Source organism: Ciconia boyciana, chromosome 1, assembly GCF_034638445.1.
Source record: "Ciconia boyciana chromosome 1, ASM3463844v1, whole genome shotgun sequence".
In the NCBI taxonomy this organism is placed as follows: Eukaryota; Metazoa; Chordata; class Aves; order Ciconiiformes; family Ciconiidae; genus Ciconia; species Ciconia boyciana.
Window position 1 is genome coordinate 76,702,028 of NC_132934.1, and position 22,275 is coordinate 76,724,302.

Genomic DNA, 22,275 nt, shown 5'->3' on the forward strand with positions numbered 1-22,275 from the left:
AACAGGTGCAGATCAGAGGAAGGCTGATATACTTGGAGAGCTTAGCTATTCACCTTCCCTTAGCCCACTCAAGTTGACCCATTTGGAAGCCAAACCAAAATCTTACAAGGGATTAGATCAGACATTGGGTGAGAGAGTTTTCCCGTTTGAGAATTCTACTCTCCATTAAGAGAAGGAGAGGCTCTACTCAAAGAAACTGAAGACAGATCATCTACTTTGTCACTTCACAGCCATTAATATTCAGAATAAGTCTCTCCATTACATTCAAAAAGCTTAGATCCAAAACCACAGGTGTCTTAGAGAGCATATTTCATTAAAAAAATAATTTAATGATTAGCAAAAATTTTATTTTACTTTTGCTTACAAAGACTTAACTCCAGCACAACAACCTGAAAGGCTTTGCTTTCTAAAGATTATTTTTAGTCAATTTTTAAAAGCCCTTAAACAAACAATTTTTACCTGTAAAACCACTCGCTCTCCCACCCCTTAGTTGAAAGCCAAGACTAGCATTTTCTCAGCTCAGTGACTAGGTAACTCAGTGTGCAGTCTTTTCCAAATTCTGGACTCCTGAGGACGTTTCATATAATAAAAGTATTCATGAACCAAAATTAACAATATTATCAGTTAATTTTCAATTACTTGAACTTTCTTTTTTTAAACAGTCATCACTGATTTTGAAATATTAAACAATACTTATGGGAACAGACTTTAAACTCTGACTAACATTTTTGATTACTTGATTTAGTCCATGGCAGCACAGGTTTTCTTCACCCTAAAAACATGACTGTAAAATACTTCAGGACAGCTCCTATTTGCACACTATTCATTTAATGTGATATGCGGATTTCATATTTCATAGCAAAAATAAGAATAGAAAAATGTAAAACCCAATCAAAACAGAGCTATACAATTGCACTGAAATGGTACCAATATCAATTCCAGCATTAAATATTTTTGCAATTCAGCCAAGTTTTATCCAAAGAAACAAAAGTAATCATCACTGCCGGCCTGCTTTTCCATTTTCCGTCGTTTCCATTCTGAAATGCAAGACAACAATTGGTAAGGCTTGTTATTGGAAATACAATCAACAGATTAAGAAAAAAAATCAGACAAATATTTTTTAATAAATATTTTTTACTTCACTAACAAACCTGTCTCTCCCTGCCCCCAACATACACAATCTTCTCTCCTCTTAATACTACTTTAAGCAGCAATCAGTACATAAAGGAAAGGTTTCTGCAAAGAAACTTTCCAGCAACAAGCACAAAAAGCTGTCCATTATCAACCTTGCTGAACGACAAAAGCCCATATTCATGTGACTACAGAGAATCTATTTCTAAAATCTGGGCTTTAGCAGTTTGTTTCATAGTCTTTATTTTCACCCTTCTTACACTGATCATTGACTACCACCATCTTATTTACTTAAGAGGAGGTTGGTTTGGTTTTTCAGTAGAACATGGACTACTATCAACTTCATTACAGCACAGCATAAGATTCAGCCACTCTATTATCAACAATATTTTTATATTAGCCATTCCTTTGGAAGCTAAAGCAAGCAACAGACTGGCACAAGAAATCTCAACTTAGCTACTGTTTAACCCCCTGAAGTTTAAGAGTTTTGCTGCAAGGGCAACTACTGAGGCACAGGGAAGACCATTTTTCAGCATTCAGCCTTGCTCAGCACAGATGCAAACAACTGAAAAGCAAACACTACTGTAGTTCTCCATCAATACTGAGACACAAAGGAATGTATTTATACATTTTAATCCTCAAATGAGTAAGGAGTCTTTTTAATGCTGTAACTGAAGTATTCCTCCATACTGCATATTGACTACTGCTAAGATATTTGTAGTGATGCATTTACTGATACAAACCCGTTTTCTTCTTTCAGATGTTGATACAGCTCAGCTTTATTGTTGACAGAGTTCAAACGACCAACAAATTCCTGGTGTTTCCTAGAGTTGGCAGTATTAATCCTGTTGCTCCATAAAGACAGCAAGGACATTGGCCCTAAAAGTGCAAGTAAAAAGAGTGTAAGCGATTTAATTTCTGAATTCTTAAACATTACATCATTATAAAGGCTTAGAAGAAATTAGACTATGGTAGTACAAAATATTAAAACCACTAATATTAAACCACCTTATAATAATAGAGGCTAAATAAATACAAAATATGCAAAGCGATAACAGCTGAGTAGTTGCTTTGTATGAGATTGACTTTGCTTCAAATGCAGAATATGAACACCAGCTCAGCCATTGTGACAGATAATAGCTCACACAAAGGAGTAGAAGTCAGTGAGAACTGCCCATTCTGACAATTACACTGCTTAGGCATGTTTGTATTTATTAGTCATCAGGAGACAGTGATTTCTGATACCTGTCCTTAAATAGCATTTCTGACATACAGTAGCTCAAATAGCATCAGCAGAAATTTGTCCAACCCCTGTCAACCCAAGTGCCTATCTGTAGGCTCGCACAGTATCTTGGTATCTCTCTTTTTGCGTAGACCTGTTGAGGTTAACATATTTATCAAGAATTTCTCAAGATTGAGTGCTTAATTAAAAATCATCCTCACTGACTTAGCTTTAACTTCAAGAACAGTCATCTCATTCCTTTAGAAAATACAGACTGATACAACAACTTCTATCTTTAAAAGAAATAATCTGTTGCAGTTCTTCTGGTTTACCTTTTGCCTTTTCAACTGTGGGCATTTCATCCATTGTAATAAGGGGCTTTTTGTTGGGTGGCTCAGGAGAATCAGGGGAATCTTTGATAACTTCAGCTTCTGCCAGTTCTTCTTTTTCACGATCCAAAAGACCTTTTAACCTTTTTGAGAGGGAAGGAAAACAGTGAAGCAAAATACGCTAAAGCAGCACATATGATTCTCAATATCCTTCTGTACTCCTCAAAGTTATACACAATCCACATCATAAGAAAATTTATTTTGACCCCTCGGAATGGGTCAAAAACAATAGGGAAGACTAGCCAAATAATCCTCTGGATAAAGCCTTAAGTAAGGGGAAGGATCTTAAAATATAATTTCACTTAAGGTAGTTAGCAGTATTACTTAAGGTAGTTAGCAGTATTTGTATTGTAGTTGTTGAGACAGCTGATCATTCTGAATTTTGAAGGAAAGACTAAGTAACAATGAATATACAAAAATACCACACAATTTCCTATTATCTTTTCTACGTGAATTCAGACCTATTCTATACCAAATCCCTTTTATCTCAGTCCCCATTTTTGTTCCACATGTGAAAGTAAAAGCAGTTGTAGGAATGGATTCGATCATACACAGAAAGGCATGAAAAGTCATCGGCATGGTGCCAATAATGTAGGTGAAAAGGTCCTCCTATTCTAAATGATTGTAGCATGCACAAAACGTATGCAAATTAAGCTTACTACCATGAGGGTTTTTTGCTCTCTTTAGAATAGCAGTTTGAAAGACAGAAAACAGAAGAGACTGACAGACGCTTAGGACTTAGACAAGTTACAATAACAACACGAATTACAGACAGTAGGTATATGGACAATCAATCCTGACGTCCAACTAAAGAGAAGAGCCAAATCAATCTGGATTGTTTATCTACCTGAAGACTAAATTATCTACAGCTCAAGAGACAATAACTGCTGTCCCAAGTTTAGTCATGCTTTATATTTCTATAAAGCAGCTTAATGTCTAATAGGTGGTATGGTTACGATAAAATCCAACAGCAGCAACCCCTCACACTGCAAAGCCCTGCTACGTGGTCAATAACTTGTCTAAGAACCATACTGCTTGTAAAATATATTAATTTGAAAAGTCTGATAAGCAGGCACTGTAATAAGATGCCCATTTCCAAGCTTGGTAACGGTGACTGATCCAAAAATCCTTGGGATGCACACTCACTGGTAGTAAGCCAAGGTTACAAGCATGAACACATCAAATTAAAACCTGCAACTGTTTCACCACAATTCCTCTCCCCTTTGAAGTACGGCAGGACAAAAATTATTATGCTACAATTTTATTTCACTTTAGAAAATTTACCTTTCTGATTCTTGCCATGGCTTATCTGATTCATAGTCTTTGCCCAACTTCTCTGACTTGTCTTCTTTGTCTTCTCTCTTTCTACCTCGTTTCTTGCGCTCCTCTTCTTCTGGGGGTTTGCTTCTGCAAGCCATCAAACATTCTAAGACTCGCTGGTGTTTATCAGAGTTGTTTATGTGTGCTCGTACAAGGGTCTCTAATTCATTCCACATAATCCGGTACTGTTCATCTCTAAGCAAGGCCAGAAAAAAAGATATTAAATACAGGATTACCTAGATCATTAAACCATTGAATAAATTAAGGTTAAAAACAGACCTTAAGAAACAAACAACAAAAAAACCCAAACCAAAAGTAACTCCGAACAGATTCTCCCTCCTCTTGTACTGGAGGTCTATCCACCTGGGATTACTCCATCCTTGAAACCACATTGCATGTAACATTTCCCAACTAACATCCAGAGTCAAGTTTCAATTGAAATAGACTACGTCCACTGAAATCAAATTCTTAACTTCCACAAGATCTCAGTGCCAAAAGGCACTTCTGAATCCTCTCAGGTGTTTGCTAACTATGCAATGTCAGGATATGCATATGGCCACTGATGTACTGACATGCAAATTAATTACTATTTAATTATTTGGATAAAAAAATTAGAAAGAATTGTACCATGCTACTGTAAATAACTTCCAGTCATGTGGGCAAATCTTCTATAGCTGAATTTCTTTTCAGACAATTCTTGGAAATACAATGCACACATCACAATGACTGAGATATCAGGATATTCTATCCTTATTTTAAAGCAGTAGCCCATATTTTAAATAACTGTTTCAAAAGGATTTAACTATTTTAAATATAACCCAATTTTAAAGCACTGTTCATTTGTAATATGCTTAAATTTTCCTTTTTATTAATTTGAAGTTATTCCACTTTCTCTGTCCTAGCTTGTATCAATCTCTTACCTTTCTTGATGACTATCTTTGCTTTCATATTTTTTAACATACTCACAAATCTTGGGTAATAAAATGATGTATTTTTTTCCCCTAACTTACAGCAGTATCAGTACTGTGACAGCCCCTAAATGATGCAGGCAAAGTATTCACAGCATTTGTTTTGCGTATGTATAGCATTTAGTTTAGCACGTATTACCTTTGGCCAAATTTTAAAAATTTGGTATGAAAACAATGTCAATAGAAAATTTCTGAAAAAAGTCCAGCATCAACAAAGAGAGATATGCACGTAACCTTTTTGGACCCTTTCCTCTGGTACCAACTGTTGAAATTGGCAGCGGATCATTTTTCCTCTCCATGTCTACCAAATTGTATATTGTTTTTTGACAATTCAGAACATCCTCATCAGTCATTGCTTCTTTTACAATCACACTGGCTAATGGCACTACCTGTAAGACAAAACAAAAGTCAACAACAAGAAAATCTGTTTATGTCACAGGAGAGAAACAGGAAGAAAGAAATCAAAGGCAATGGAACCATGGAACAACACACAACAAAAACACCCCCTCTTATCTTCAATTTAGTAATAACTCTGAGCAGTTATAAGCAAATACATGTTTTCTTTACCCAGCAGCACTGCAGCTGTCAGGTTCAAATATTCCACCCTATTTAGATGGCATTCCAATAATCTATTGACATTAAATACATAGTACTTAAGTGAAAATAAAGCTGAAAATAAACTGATTTTGTGGCACGTGATTTATCATACAATAGAGTTAATATTTCATCAAGCAGCAAGGTGAAACTTAGTCTAGAACAGAATAAAAGGTTACAAACCCCGGGTTACTTACAGCTTGCATGTTGAAGATGGTAGTCTGAGAAATAATCATAGGCCAGTAACGAGTATGTTTCTCTAACTGATCTTTTGCACGTTCCAATGGAATTTCAAGACTTCCATCGATCTTATATCTGGGCTCTAGAAAAGGAGTTAATCGGTTTTCCCTCATAAATTCACCAAAATCCTAATGATAACCAAACAAGATACAATTAGGCATTTCTCTAACAAAGTAACTTTCACTGAATGGGTGAAACAGCATAGTCTTGCTTATCACTAACCATGTACCATCCCCACCGCTAAATTTGACCCTAACCACCAAAGCCCTGTTTCTAGCTTTCAGATGTATGTTATTCAGGGTGAACACACAAATAGTTGTAAAAAAATATGGGTTAAAAACTGATGCAAGGTTTTTGATGAAGAGGCCTTCTGGATCTGCAAGGTATTTCATGTATGGTAAGAGTTTTCTTAGGTTTTTCTGGAAGCCGTGTCTGCTTGTTTACAACAGATACAAAGGATGTGTTGAAAAAAATAAAGGAAAAAAACAAAATTAATGCCAGCTGATTGTCTGCTCCATATCCAGGGTTCAAAGCTGACAACATCTTTTCTATTTATTGTACAAACCATTCAGGTGCAATCTATCCTTCTGACAATAAGCAGGATATAGTCCTATGTGTATCCAGCCCACAGAAAAAACTTGCCAAGAAAAATGTTATTCTAGAATCAGAACAAACTTTAAATACTTTTAAGTGCATAAAGAGGTAAGTACTTCCTTGACACGGAAAGGACTATGAAGCAGGCATAACAATAAGCAGATGTACTACTTTGTACTAAATATGTATCAGTAGTACAAAGAAAAACAGTTTGACCAAACAATCCACTCTAGCTCTCCAGAAAACATACCAACATTTCCTTTACACGTCTATTGCACTACATCTCTTGTCATCTGAGATAAGCAACAACTTAAGAAAAAAGGAAAAACAAAAGAAAAGAATCTTACTGTAATCCGGTAGTCAGTGACTCTTCCACCACACCCTTCGCTAATTGATGGGGGATCTTCTAGAATTGACCGTGAGCTGCTTAATACATGCAGAAAAATTTCTCCTCCATGGCTGCTGAGCATGTGACTAATTACTTTAGAGCCAGATTTGCGTGGCTGTTCCAACAAAACAGAACGACCTGTTGGAAAGATCAGTTTCATTAGTTACTGCGTGCTGAAATTTTAAATTAAAACTACATATACACAATATAGGTTTGTACCTAGCCAGAAAGACTGAATCCATTAAAGTTGTGTTTTCACCTAGCTGAACAAGAAACAGTTATCTCCTTTGAGTATTTACTCCATGTATTTACACAGAACAGAGTGTCATATGCTCTTAAATTTTACACAGGAAGATCAAAAAGCCTCTCTCCTGGACCAACCAATCACTTTCTCTGTAGGACATTATTCTTAGGAAAAATACATATTTTTAAGGCATTAAAAATGGTATATTGTGTAAGGGCAGTTTGCTATTTAATTATTACAGATTATGTTGAATACTAAAAACTTATCCTACTGCAGAAACTCTATCATTAAAAGCAACTTCTAAAAAGTAACAGTAAATAACCTACCTGAGTATAAAGGTATCAATTGATACTATCTGTTAATGCTTAAAGTGGATACCATTTTTCAGAGAAGTAAAACTGCCTTTGTCTTATTTCCAGTAAAATACACTAAGCATAAAAGGGTGCATTCTCCAAATAAGTTGTTTGTTATAAGGAAGCAAAAACAGAAGATCAGAAGAGAGTGTTTATCTGAAGTATGCTATTAATTTTGGTTCTAACAATTTTTATTAATCGAAGTACTTTTTCAGTACAGAATCTTTAGAGAAAAATACATAAAAATATAGTGTTTAATAAAACCACTGCACATTTATTTAGACATTCAAATGACTTGACTGAAGAAAACATCCCATTAAAAGGATGTTTGTAATGCAATTTTGTTTGTGAAGTGTAAAAAAACCCCACATGTAATTAACATTGACTCCATATTACTTGTTTGGAAGAAACAGCTTTGGCTTACCTTTTTAACATGTATTTAAATGGCAACTTCTTATAGCAAGATTATTCAATTCATGGCAATGTGCAAGATCTTGCGGATAAGCAAAAGATAACTAAATCTAACCTACTTTTTGACAAATCCCAGTACACATAGGTGTATCTGCTTCAATTGACCAACATACTTAGTTGGTCATAACCCAGTTAAAAGAGCTTTCTAAGGCTGCCTGGGCATCTGCTAAAAATCAGGCACAGACATAAGTTGCTAATATTTTGCAATAGTCAGAGTGAGCATTGCGATCGAGTGCACTATCACCTACTGAAAGCAGTGTTTCCTACTAAATAGCATAAATTGAAAAGTATTTTACATTTGGATTCAGCAAAGAACTACTAGAATTCAATACTTGCTCCTTTTTTACATCTTTCCTCCCATGTTCAAGTTTCAAACCACATTTCCTTTGCCTTTGAGTACATTTAACAAGTTTCTTCTCTTATTTATATGACATGTTAAAATAAACTTGACGTTTTTACAGTATATAGACATTTACTGCTATACAAATCAAAATGTGATAAGTGCTCTATTCACAATATTAACAATTAAAATGTTAAATAATTAGCCAAGGACACAAATTTACCATTAAGGAGAAAGTTAGTAAGGCATGAAGAAGGTCTGCTATTTACATCTACTGGTGAAATTCTGTACGCTCCAGTGCAATAGTGTAATTCTGAAAAATAAATGAGTAGAAAAGTTGAGAGTGTGCTTCCACATACAGAAAAAATATCCCACAAAATAAAAGAAAGGAAGAGGAGGCGGCTATTCCACAATCAGAACTAAAAAGTCTAGCTGTCTCTTGATCTAAAAGTCTGCTCCTTTCACCACCTCCTTGCAATTGTTCCAGTACCCTCAGTTCCGAGAACCTAATACATTCCCAAGCCCTATTTCCAGCAGGACCTCCAGTTCTTTATCTCCTGAGTTATTTCACTGTAGTCAGGCTCCTCTTATTTCTCTTATCTACATTTTCAACCTGCTAGCTCAAAGAGTCAACATATCTTGCTGATAGTTTACAGGGTGCATGAGCTGAATGGCCAGATGGTTCCTATGTTACCCCAAATCTTCCCTGTCTTTCTCTCCTTTACTCAGATTTGGGTAGAGATCTCTCCCTTACTCGGATTTGAAAGTTAATATAGAGGGACTAGTCTACTGATAGTATCATTGCATACATTTAATTTCCTTACAAAGCCTTTTACTTAGCACTCTAAAGATTACACTAAAGATAGTACTTTGATCCCCCTCCCCCTCGAAAGAAGAATTAAAACTGAAAAAGATTCAACGTCTCAAAGCTGCTACGTTTAAAAAACACCACTGTGGAACTGATAAGGTATACTTGGCCTTGTGGGAGGGGCAAATGATTACTGAACATTGTAGTCAAGGAACAACTTCATGATACCTAAGAGGAGATTGAAAAAAGCCACCAAGAAAAAACATTATTACTCCTCTCACCTCTTAAACAAACCACTGATTAGCCAAGATTGGAAGAGCATCGCATGACCATTAGTAAAGCAGGGTGTACTCAGCAGCAAGGTTTATAGAGCAAAAGGTAAACCTAGCATTAACAAGAAGCGAATTACCTCCTTGTTCAGATTCTTAACAGTGTATGGAAAGAACAGTGTTCAACACAAGTTAGAATATCAGTTTTCAATGATACTATGTTACCTACCTACACTATTTGTTCGAGGAGTACACCATTTTAATGTTACAGTTTCTTTAAATGTGCCTTCTCTGCTATTGCCACCTACGTGATTATCTCCTGCAAGATAAAGTCAGAAAAAGTGTGTGATCAACCGTATTTTCTTTATTACAGCAAAAAACCTCTAAACTTTTAAGGTAAAAATATTTATAAAGAGCATATACAAAATGTAATCTAATTTTAAAAAGTTAGATAACTAACTTAAGCAAAAAAAGTTATTAGCAGAGGTAGTTGAAAAAATAACCTTTTAAAATCAGCAGCCATTGCACATATTTTAAAAACAAATTCAGGAAACAAAATACTGCAGCTCCAGAGTATGTTCCATAGGTTTGATTCAACATTTAGAAAATTATAGATATGTTTTATCTATAACAGGCATTTTTTTTCTTCTAAAATGCCTAGGACTTTAAGACAATCTCTTTTTTAATTTTCCACACAGAAATCAGAACCCTTAAGAAATGTTAGAGCTGATAATTTGTTGTACATATTGTATCCCAAAGTCAAAACTGAAACTGATCTAAAGGCACATTTGACAAGTTGGGCTTTTTGGGAAAAGAAGTATTTGGACTCATCATCCAGTACCTTTGCTATGTCATATTCAATCTGAACATCTCTCAGCATGTTTTACTGGCCATAGATGTTTTATCATTAAAATACTTTCATATAACGTCTGATAACTGGTCTGGCAAAAACCACCTGAAGGCCTTAAAACAGACATTATCAATACTCCTTAATACATTAAACTACGTTTCTACTACTGAGTTTTGTGATTCTTCATGATCTTTGACTCACATTATCTCAGGAAATAATTAACTGAGTTTTGCATGAAGCTTCAGAATTACACTAGCATAGTCACTTAATGAGCTTGAATCCACAATAACCAGGAGGAATGAGACATACATCAACATGCAACATTGTACGTAACATGTTAGGGTTTAGTCTAATCTTTCACGTAAGAAGTTTTCTTTTCTTTCATATCAAAGACATTTACACACAAAAGATTAGATTTGCTTATTAATCATGCAGCTAACTTCGAAAAGTTCATTTTTTTTTCAGTTAAATTAAAATAACTGGAACCAATTTAGGAAGTCTCTCTCAGAATATCTAAAGGCCAAACTTATTTAATCTAAAAATTCTCTAGCAACATTTCACAGAAATAAGATCAATGTAACTGAATTCCTACCTTCCTAGCACCAGAGCTATTACAGCTGAAAGATTATTTAAAAACAAAAAAAATAAACCAAAATTTACAGGATCTAAGAACAAACTTTTTCCTCTCAAAGTTCTGATGGAAAAAATTTGAAGAGGAATTGCAGTCAGAGTTTGCTTTTAGGTTTTACTAGCACACGTAACTCCTTGAGCCAATAGGTATTACAAAACTATTTCTGAGCCCTTACAATAATGTTTTATGCTTTCAACATGGTAAGTTCAGGTGAGTCTGAATTCATTTCTGTAACATCCTATTCTTTTTCCTCAATCTTTACTCATACACTCCACTAAAATATGGAGCACAGTACTTGTAGATGATAATGAGGAGTTACCTCCTTTTCCTCAAAGTAATGGTAATCCCCTTAAGAGAAAAAAAAGCACAAACTCCCTAAAATGGCGACTTACGGACCATATGATTTCAAACTTCAGAAAATAAATATCCACTCTTTGTTAAATAACTCTGACATAAATAATTCATTTGTTAAATACTTCACTGCTTAGAAGTTAAACCAGGATCAACTTTCTAACATGCTTTAAAACTATATAATATAGTTTCAAATAGTAAAACAAATATCTACACCCTATATCTAAACACATGTATTCTACACGCATAGTAAATCAGACTAAGCTTTTAACAGTATTGAATCATATAACAAGTTGCAATTGATGCAGTAAGGGAAAACAAAGCATATACAAGCCTTTAAAAGGCTTCAAATGAGACTTCAACACTGAAAAGGCATACAGTCTAAGTATTCCATAACACACTGGTACAGGCTGAGGGTTTTTTCACTGCTTGGCTTTGCTTTTAATTCTAATACAGAATTTTTAGCCTGACTTATTAACAAAATTTTACATTAAGCACTGTTTCCTGAACAAAATAGTTTTGTGTAAGGCTTACTGTTGTGTTTTTCTAAACACAGTTGAGTTATTAAAAATTCACCTCAGAGGAATACTAGGTAATAATCCTAAATTTACAAAAAGGATAGTAGGTATTTCAAATGCAACAAGAAAGCTCAAAAGCCAAATAGCTATTGTCTTTTCCAAAGCAATTACTGTCATGAACAGGCCTATGGGATGTAAGAGATGCCATCTATTACTACTTAACAGACAGATTAAAAGTTCAATTGTGCAAGGAATAGTTTTCCACAAATACCCACAAGAGGTACTTTCGTTTGTAAAATCACTGCACATCTAGTCTCTCATCTACTTTTTATATCTCAATAAGTTGACATGGCCCTCAAATCTCACAAATATCCTGAACATATGTGAAACCTTGTCTGATGAATTTGACCTGTTTTTTCATTGTTATATCCTTATTACTATATTAAAATATGCCAGTAATGAGTAAAACTCCAATGCCAACATTACAAATTAAATTCTTGGGTTGTAAGGAGTAACTGAAAATATGCTAATCGTGCCTGAAATTTACATCCATTTGAAACTTGCAATCTTTCTTTGCGAATACTTCCAGCAGGCTGATCAAAAGCCACTTTTACAGGACTATTTCTACTTACCACTCTTTAAAAAGTCAACGTGTGCCTCTTTGTGATGAAGAAGCTCCACATCATAGTTGGCTGATGTGTTAGCATGTTGTTCTTCCTTTAAAAGAGAAAGGTAGAAAGCATAAATATAGTTATTTTAGCTAGAGGTCACTGTTTTCATAAATGAATGATTCTACATTTACCTTTCACTCCAGAAGAAAACAAAAAGTCTCCAAAGTGCAGACAACAACGGGATTGCAATGTTAAGGAAACTGTTTGCTCTCTGACCTGTTTAAAGATGCAGCCATCTGCTTTTCCTCTTTTTTCCTTTTTTGAAACCTTATGGTTTCCTCTTTATACAAAAGTCATGACAGGGTGCATAGTGTAAAATACAGGTAAAAAATAGGCTTAACTACTTTTGTTTAAATTAGTGAAGTTAAGGAAGCCTAAAATATATTGAATACCACCAGCAGTTACAACTTACTGAGCAGCAACAGTCACTGCAGAATAGATTGACAATTACTTTTCATAACTAAAAAATCTCAAGAATCCAAACTAAAAAACACACTTTGAACTTACTATCATTTCCTTGCACTTAAGATATAAGAAGTGTACTTGCAGCTGCAAGTTTATAATTTTAAAAAAGGAATATTTGTAAAGAGGACACTGCATCTTTAAACAGCTGCAGAGGACTAGCAAAAACAGAACAGTAACCTTGGTAATTTATTCCAAGTTAAAAAAAAAAAAAAAACACAGAGAACCCAACATAGTCTATTACTATAAGGACAAAGGCAGAAGGGAGAGGCATACCAGCAGCACACAGGTCAGAAAGTTACAGACAAGGTATTTGCAAACTTAAGTCACATTTATGCCATGACCCATGTCAAAGTTTCATTAAAGCTGTGAAAATAATTTTTAATTTCATATTTTAACTTATAAAATCCATACGATATTGCTAGTTTTCAAAGATGCAAGTAGTGATTGACAGTATTAGAACTTGATGAATTTTTTAAATCAGGAAAGTTTATCTGCCCCTGCCCCTTTTGTTTGTTTGAATACTGACACTTCTGTTTCAATTGTTTCTTGCTGCCTGATCAGAAAATTACTGTAAACTTAATACTACGTGAAATTCTTAGTTGCACTGATTTCTCTCCCAGTAGCGATTAAAAAAAAATATTACAAATAGGGACATAAACAACTTTGAACAGAAGATGTTTAATTTAATATCTTTCTTAACTAGATATATCCCCTGTCCTATTTCTGGTTTATGGACCTTCAAACTGGAAAACCTACTGGAAAAACTTCAGTCAAAAATCAGCTATTAGTTACAAACACCTTTATGTTGGGTGGGCATGACAATGAAACAGAGGAAAAAGAGACTCACTATGCCACTATAATGCACAAGGGTCAAGAATATCTAAACACAACTAGAAAAAGACAAAAGAATCACAGACAAAGTAATCTGAGGTAAATAAGATTGTATTTATATAAAATAATACAAACAGAACTGAAATAACATTTGTATTGCTATATCAGAAATTGAGATTCAGCAATACAACATTTTGTTCTGTGATCCTTCTTTACTTTTTTTTTTTCCCCCTTCTTTATTTTTACTAACCTGGTCACAGACATTGAATGTGGGCTAATAAAAAAAACAAAACAGAAAATATGATATGGAGAGAAAAGCAATGTAAAAATTCAATTAAAATAAACATTAAAAGTTTTCAAACAAATTTAGAAGTGATGCAGCTAGTTAACACAAAGCTATAGACACAATATTACCTTCATAGGAATGTTAGTTATTGTGGTTGAAGCCAGATCAAAATGCTGTTGTACTAAAACATTCAGTTTTGTAGCCAGATGCCGTCCAGCACGGACACTGTGCACTTCACTGGTTAAAACAGGTGAAAGCTAAAATAAATTGACATAGAGTATATAGTATTAATGGATTAGGCTCTAGTACCATGTAACAGTATTATTCATTTGAAACTCTAAAATAAGCACATTTATACTGCTAAATTTGACTAGGGGGAAAAAACTACCACCCAAAATACCCACACCATGGGAAACTAAGAAGGAAGAAGCAAAAATTATTTCTCATTCAGAATTTTGCAGGTTCTGCCAGTTGTTATAGTCGCAGTTGCTACAGATTGTCAAAAAATTAGAAATGTGCTAAAAAACTTGAGTCATTAATTGTTAACAGGAAGAATTAGTATCACAACATGGGGAAGAAATCCTCTCAATAGCAGCTCTGGGCCTAGTTTTTCACTCTTTCACCTGCTGGGTACAGGAACAAAGTAATTTTTATATACCTACCTGAAAGTGCATCCTATATACACACAAGGGAAACAAACACAAGCCACAAGATGCATTTGATTTTTCCCTAGCTAACAAGGACACTGGTTTTAGGCTTTTGAAAAAAAAACAACAAAAACCCACAAACAAAAACAACAGTGATAAAGATGACTGTCTTACAGAGGAACGTAGTAATCCATTTATTCTCTTCTGTTCACATTTTAATTTTTTTAGCACAACTACAAAAGAGTTTTGTAGAAAAGAATCTCAGGAAGGTAGCTATTATAGTCCTTTTTATTTATGAAATAATATGCAGGACTAGATGCCTTTCATGTTAAGAATAAGACTTTTTTTCTTGTGTCTTTTCTCTTTCTTACAGACAGCACATTAAAATACTGAGTAGAGCAGACTGATGAAGAGCAGAATATATTACAAAATATTTTGTATGTACTTGGTTACAAACAACCACCACTAAGCATACAAGTCCACAGAGCACACGTGCTTTTGTTAGCGAACAACTGAGATTATTATATATATATAAAAATTTCTTATACGCATCCTTTCACCTTTTCATAAAATAATCTTAAAAAGTACCTCTAGGGTACTTCAAGTATTTGATGAACTTCAAATATATTCTACATTCCTACAATATATTACCCTTTCACTTGGAAGCAGATATGCTTTCCAACGCTTTTCATTAAAAAGGCATTCTGTTTGCTAACACTGGAACAACAGAATTTATACACAAAAGCTCATTTTGGTTTCATGAGAAAACCATTCAAGGAAAAGGCTAAAAATGCTAACATGCTAGTCTGGATAACATGGAACACGCAATGCTGAACAATATCCACATCATTCAGTAACATATTTGGGGAAAGAAGGGCTTGTGCTAGCTAGCAGCTTATGCTTCAATAGCAGGAAAGTTACTCAACTAACCTATTCAACACACCAAGTAGTTGATGGTTTTCCACTAGGTTCCTAAATATGCATTTCCTTCTCAAAAAAAACCCATCAAGACTATCATTCTATGGCATCAACAGGCTTACTTCACAAAAAAAATTAATCATAAATTATTAATGCAAGAAATTTAAGTACTGAAATGAAAAAAGGGAATACCATATATGCACGAAGACTACAAAACAAGAAAACAAAGCATACACTTCAGATGGCAATACGCAGGCTGTCAACTTTTCAAAGAATTATCACCTGTACTTTTTCCCACACCTTACCAGAGACCAGAGGCTCAAAACGTTATTGCTGAATACTTAATTTGCACTGTTTATTTTGAGTCTGACATGGTTCCTAATCCTTGGATAAATTTTCTCATTTTAAGCTCCTTACCTCTTTTTTAGGACGATCTGAAACAAGGCTGTCTTCACCAACTGGGTAAGTGTGGATTAAGACCAATTCACATTTCTGAATCTGCATTAGACTTAAAAATAAAAACATTCTATTTAGCCTACAGTGTGGCAGACTATCTCCTAGAAATTAGACCAGTTCTCCCAAGAGTCATCTGATTTCCAGAACATAGAATCATAAAGATGTATTACAAGATACTGTTTCTGAAAGCATTCTGTAGAAACTAGGTTACATTAATGGTTTTCAAAAGCACAGACTTCAAAGTAAGTTTTTACCAGAATAAAAAAAAAATGTATAACATTTCTAGCTCTTCAGATGCTATAGCACTGTGTTTCTTTTTGGACATATCAATGGAATAGATCCTTAAATGGTGTAATCCATTTAGCTTCATTCAACTGAAAATTGACACTACAGAGGATTTGTATCTCCAAGTCTGTGTGCAGGTATTAAATAAGGGGATTCCAGTGAACATGGAAACAACTACCCAAATAGCATGCTTATCTCCTAATGTGGCTGGAAATTTGGAGAGATCAAGACATTGTTGCACATCTCTACCTACAGGAATGAGACTATTTTTCTGTCTTTACAGAGGACTTAGAACATGATTCCCTGGGGCAGTATCCTTTATAGATACATGAAACCGCAATTGCAGCAGGTAAATATAGGAGACTCCTGCTTCTGCTATTTAAGTGCCTAAGGAGCAACCAAGAATAGGATCTCCACCTACTATACACTTGACAAGGCAATACACAGTCCCTGGGCCAAACAGTTCACTGTTTAATTAGACAAAACATATGGTGGAAAAATGACTTCTCAGAGGAGATGCAACCAGTATTTCAAGAGTGTCCTTTATCTCAAGGGAAGTGTCATGCAACACAATAATTTAGAAATTAAAAACTAGTTTCAAAGAAGTTAGCTATTTTAGTTAAAGAAAGATGAATGTAAAATTAATGCAGTGTTATCAAGAAAAAATGCATCAGATGCATTACTGATTACAAATATACAGTACATAACAAGGCACAGTTACATGTCTCATTTTGGAGCAAGATGTAGAAGGTAACAACCTAAAGAAATACTGTCCTATGAGGATAAAGGATGATACTGAAAAGCTAATGATTATATACGAGCTCTAAGTCAACAATATAATGACTTAGCACCTTCTATTTCACACAGGCATTAATTCAATCAGTTCATTAGAATAAGTTTTAAGTGACAAAATTACATCCGTATTTCACAGAGCATATAAGAGGCACATGCAGAATAAGAGAAACTATGTTTGTAAAAAGTATACTCACTGATCCGAATTAGCTGCAAGCTTGTTATGCTCATGAATGGTTTCCTGAACACAATCCTCAAGCATCCGAACATGACTGTCACTAGAAAGAAATTTTATATAGTTTTTTTTATCCAGGATAATCAATCCTCTGTTCAAATCAACATGCAACTAAGTGCTCTCCTATTTCAAGTGGGAAATTTTTGGTTTCTTACTGTAACAGACCTCCATAAATGAAACCTTTAATAAGGCAAGAAATGATCTAACAAAGAATGCAAAAAAGCTAGCTACTTAGGGCACTAATTCATGACAATCAATGAAACATTTCTAAAAATGTATGAAATAACTTCTTTTTAAATTGGTAGAAGCACATATCATACATACCTTTTTGCATTAGTAATACAGATTATTCTTCCTCTGTTTCCAACACGTTCTGCATTCTCCATGAGCATGGTTCGAGCCTCATGCTGGTATTCTGTTATTCTGCAGAGTGCTTCAACTGCTGCAACCAGACCATGAAGTATGCTGCAGCACTCTGGATCTGCCCGAGGATTAGGTGGCCCGACAGCTGCTAATGCTGCCATCAACTAGTTAAAAGGAAAGAAAGAAATTATTATTATTATTGAAAGTTACTTTCCAACCAGTTGTTAAAATGATCAGTTAAGAGAAAAGTCATCATTAGAACTTATTTTACGTGCAAACTAACATCGCTGGGAGAAAACCAAACAGAACAATTAAAGACCATTTTATGTTGCCAGCCTTCTGGAAAAGATTTGCCCTAATTTATCCTTTGCAATTCCTTTAGTAATTATTACTAAGCCTTGAGAATGTAATATTCTTATTTATTACAGAAAAATACCTGAATATAATAACAAGTTATATCCAATACCTGAAAGACATTCTAACATTATCAGTTGCCATCTGCTTTTATTTTCTGAGAATTTGGAAATTCAGTTCCTCCCCAAAGTAAATTTTTCAGAGGACAAACCCATTCAGTATAAAACAAAATGAGAGCAAAGAGAATATTTACAATTATTTTTTTTAAACACAGTTTATTTGCCTATCATGCAAATGTAAAAAATAAAACCCCAAATTTAAAATTCAAGAAGCGCCACCAAATTACAGAAGAAATACATAGGTAATTTCTTCATAACATTTATTTTAATATATACCTCTATACTCAAAGCTACTAGATTCTTTTTAAATTACGTAAAGGTGCTTACAGAATAGTGCAGCCTCACAGGCGGCCACTTAAAATTCTGTTACGCAATAATTTCGGACGACATCCACCAACATTTTAATTAAACAAACTTATTTCATACTGAACATAGTAAGAAGCTGCTATTTATTCCGCAAATAAACTAGACTTACAAAAGAACAGTTATAAAGCATACCTCCTGCAAGTTCTGATCTTCTTGAGTCCAAGAATTCAAGACGTGAGCCCCAGAATCACTCACAATGAAATTCACCTAAAAGGATCAAAAGAGCACATGTAAGATAACAGCCCATCATACAGATAACAGCCATTATGGCTACTTCCCAAATGCAAACAAACATGAATTACACCTCTTTCTTCTGATACTCTGGCAGTATGTGCAATGACAAGCCAAACTAAAAATAAGGCAACAAAACCACAAAAAGCATCTACTCCTGCTATGTTCAGCTACCCCTTTAGTAACGTTATGATTAACAACTTCTTACTCTAACTATTTATATTTTTAAGCCACTAAATCAATCTCTACACCAAATTAGCATTGCAGGATATTATGAAGTATTTTAATAATTAGGTAATATTTTCAGTAGCATAGCCACAAAATAAAGTAAATTCTAATACTGCAATATTGCAAATCATTCTCCAAAGACTGTCACAGTAGATCACAGGGGTAAATATCTAGCAAGATTTAATAATTATCATATAGCAAAGTATGTTCTAAAGATGACAAAAAAGTCAAGAGGAAGCACACCTTCCACCTCAGTTTCAGTTTCTCATACCACACAAGCTCCAGTTCAGCCAACTGATTCAAATGCATAAAGCACACACTTGATATAATCCCGTAATGGGACTTGACTGGATATTAAATGCTCTAAACTAGAGTTTAAATTAATTGTTCATTGTCCGAGAACCAGGACATGCAATCCATCAAGGCAGTGAGGCTGACATGCATCAAATCACTGAACTACCGGTGGTACTGTTAGTGCCCGGCCTCTGCCTCAGCTGCCGACACAGCCAGTATTCCACCGACACTACTTTGTACCAATATCACTGTCACAAGGTTGTTTAACTTCCTTTTTTTTTTTTTTTAAGGGTAACTAACATTTAAGACATTGCACAATGGTTTACTCAATAATGAGAAGAGATCTAAAAAAACCAGGGATTAGTTACCTTAATTTATGATACAATGTTACAGAAGCCACCAGGCATTTATTTTTCTAAACAAGGAGCTGTGTGCTAGGAAGCTCTCCCACTTTTTCAAACTGGTAGCTTCAGGGCAATTCTACCTCTTCCTAAAGCCCAGAATTCCTTCAAAGTTGACACCAAAAACCTTATGAAGTGCTACTGAGTGTGTTTGGAAACAAAATTCAACTTGAAGTAATACCTCACTCAAGCTTTTGTAAACTTATAGCTCAGGAGAGCACAATAATAAATCTGTAAATTACCTTAAAGCACCTCTCCTCATGTTTTGCACTGAGTTATGAAGTAACATTAAGACAATGAAAGGTCCCAAAAATAAATATGTAATGGGATTCATATACTACTCAAACCAATTTAGATAGCTATAAAGTGCATCAACAGCACAAAGAAATTTTTATATAATAAATTATATTTGATCTTTTAATCTAACCAACAGCTAATAATATTAAAAGACTTCATTAAAGTGGGAAAATACCCTTTATACTATCAAGTATCACATGCAGCATGGCTAGAAGAACTTACCAGTTTCTTGAAAGGGAAAATATCATACATTATTCTACAGTACTCCATGGATGATTCCACTGAACAGGTCCATAGTGATTTTGATATGGGTGCTAGAGGTATAATTCCTTGGGTCCGATTCTTTACTAACATATCGAATTCAACATGTTGTCTGCAGGATTCTGCCATATATGGGCAGTGATCCACGACGAAAACAGTTTTATGAGACTCAGAAAAGATTTTCATTTTCTTCCTAAAAGAAACAGATATTAAGATCAGAAAGAAATTGTACAAGGCAAAAAATCACATCACAAGATTATTATGCAATTTATATAGTATAAAACTATCTTACTAGAATACCCAAGTTTTAAAGAGGTTACCTCTTACAGTATTTAGATTACATGTTGCATACATTAGCTCCTACGAAAATGTTAAGCTTTTAAAAAAAACTACAAAAATTCCCATTTTAAGAATCTGTTTACATGGAGCCAAATATCCGCTAGAACTCTTACTAGTCCATACAGAAAATGCAATACTTACTTTGCACTCATCTATACAGAAACTGCTTCCTATTTAAAGCTTATTTCCTAAAATAAGCAACATGGAAAAAAATAATTTATGATTAGGCTATACAGACCTCAAAGCAGCATAAACGTCAGACTTTTAAGTAGATTTTCAGCCTTCACTTTGCTATGTACGTCTTTCTATTTTTAAATGAATATTTGCATCTGTACTTTGATCTCTCACTGACAGACATACCACTTATATTGAAATTATAACCTAAATGTTTCTTATCCAGCAAGACTCACAGGAGCACCCCTTGTATTCTTCCCAACTGTGAAGCCTGAGAACTCCGCAGTGAAGTGTGGTGCATTTTCCTGTTTCACACGGATAGACTGGGTTTCCCTCTCCTATAGCATCACTGAAAGGAATACTTTTGAAGCAACTATAACACCAGATCCTTGTGTTAAGGGTGGGCATCATAACTTGGAGACCTAAACTACATATGAAAATTAATCTTAGACTAGTGCTACTTAAGACCACTAATCTCAGACCGACTACTCCTCATCAAACTTATTCAACTTCTAGATGTTTCCATAACGTTTCTAGTACAAAAAGCTACTTCGTCCACGCAAATGCTGCTGAATTACGGAATAGACAAAACAAAAAATTATATACGGGCTCATTTAAAAAAAGTAAAACAGTAAAAGTAAAATTAAAAAAGTAAAATTAAAATAGTGAGGACTTACACAAGTCCGGCTGCGGGCAGCATCTGGCTCTGGGGGACAGGTTTCGCACCCGGCCTCGGCAGCGGCTGCAGCTGCCGGGGCGCACTACGCCCCTTTCGGCAGAAGCCAAGGCCGGCCGCAGCCTAGGCCGGCCCAGCGCCGGGGGCCCGGCCCAAGAACCTGCATCCTATCTTTAGCCTGGCAGAGAGCCCGAGGGCCCGGGAAGCCGCGCCGGCACCTCGAGGGCAGGCAGGGCGGCAGGCAGGAGGGCCGCAAACGACCGGCGGGGTCCGGAGGAGGCGAGGTCGGTCCCCGCCCGCCCGCAGGCCGGGGGCAGGGGAAGTGTTTCTTACCTGGGCCGGCTCCTCCTCTGATGCAGAAGTCCCGGTCCTGCTCCGCGCCGCGCCCGGGCCCGGCCGCGGGCTCGCTCCGAGGAGGAGGGATGAGGCCCGCGGGGCGCCCTAGACGGGGTCGGGCGCGGGCGCCTCCGGCCGGGCGACCTCCATGCCCCTCCGCCCGCTTCCTCCGCCGCCGGCTCCGCGGCGAGCGCGGGGCCCAGCTCCTGCCTCCGCGCCCGGCGCCCGCGGGGGTGGGAGAAGCGGCCGAAGCCCCCCCCGCTCCGCCCACCCCTGAGGCCGCGAGACCCCCGCGCGGCCACTTACGCCGCTGGCACAACGGCTCCCCCAGCGCTGGCGGGGGGAGCGCCTCTCCCCTCCCCTCCTCCTCTCGCCTCCCCGGCCGCGGCGGCGCCGGCCACCCGCGCCCCGGCGGCTGCCCGGGCTCACTCCCCCCCCATGCCCGCACCGGCCCCACCGCTCGGCCCTCCGCCTGGGCGCGGGCCGCCCCGCCGTGCCGCGAGCCGCCGCACGGCGCGGAGGAGGAGGCGGAGCCCGAGGCCGACGATCTCGCGAGACGCCGGAGACCC

At 36.3% G+C, this 22,275-nt stretch overlaps 1 protein-coding gene across 1 annotated transcript; it reads right to left on the bottom strand.

Moving 5' to 3' along the window:
- Nucleotides 1-806: 806 nt before the first annotated feature.
- On the bottom strand, nucleotides 807-22,231 carry INTS13 (integrator complex subunit 13). Its single transcript, XM_072875522.1, has 17 exons — nucleotides 21,704-22,231; nucleotides 20,143-20,374; nucleotides 18,602-18,676; nucleotides 17,592-17,794; nucleotides 17,230-17,310; nucleotides 15,917-16,007; nucleotides 14,063-14,191; nucleotides 12,314-12,398; nucleotides 9,561-9,650; nucleotides 8,478-8,567; nucleotides 6,806-6,984; nucleotides 5,822-5,992; nucleotides 5,265-5,419; nucleotides 4,027-4,257; nucleotides 2,686-2,825; nucleotides 1,875-2,010; nucleotides 807-1,037 (listed from the first exon to the last, which is right to left on the bottom strand). Exons 2-17 carry the CDS (start codon nucleotides 20,365-20,367, stop codon nucleotides 998-1,000), a joined length of 2,121 nt encoding a protein of 706 aa, XP_072731623.1. The 5' UTR covers nucleotides 20,368-20,374; nucleotides 21,704-22,231; the 3' UTR covers nucleotides 807-997.
- Between the last annotated feature and the right edge of the window lie 44 nt (nucleotides 22,232-22,275).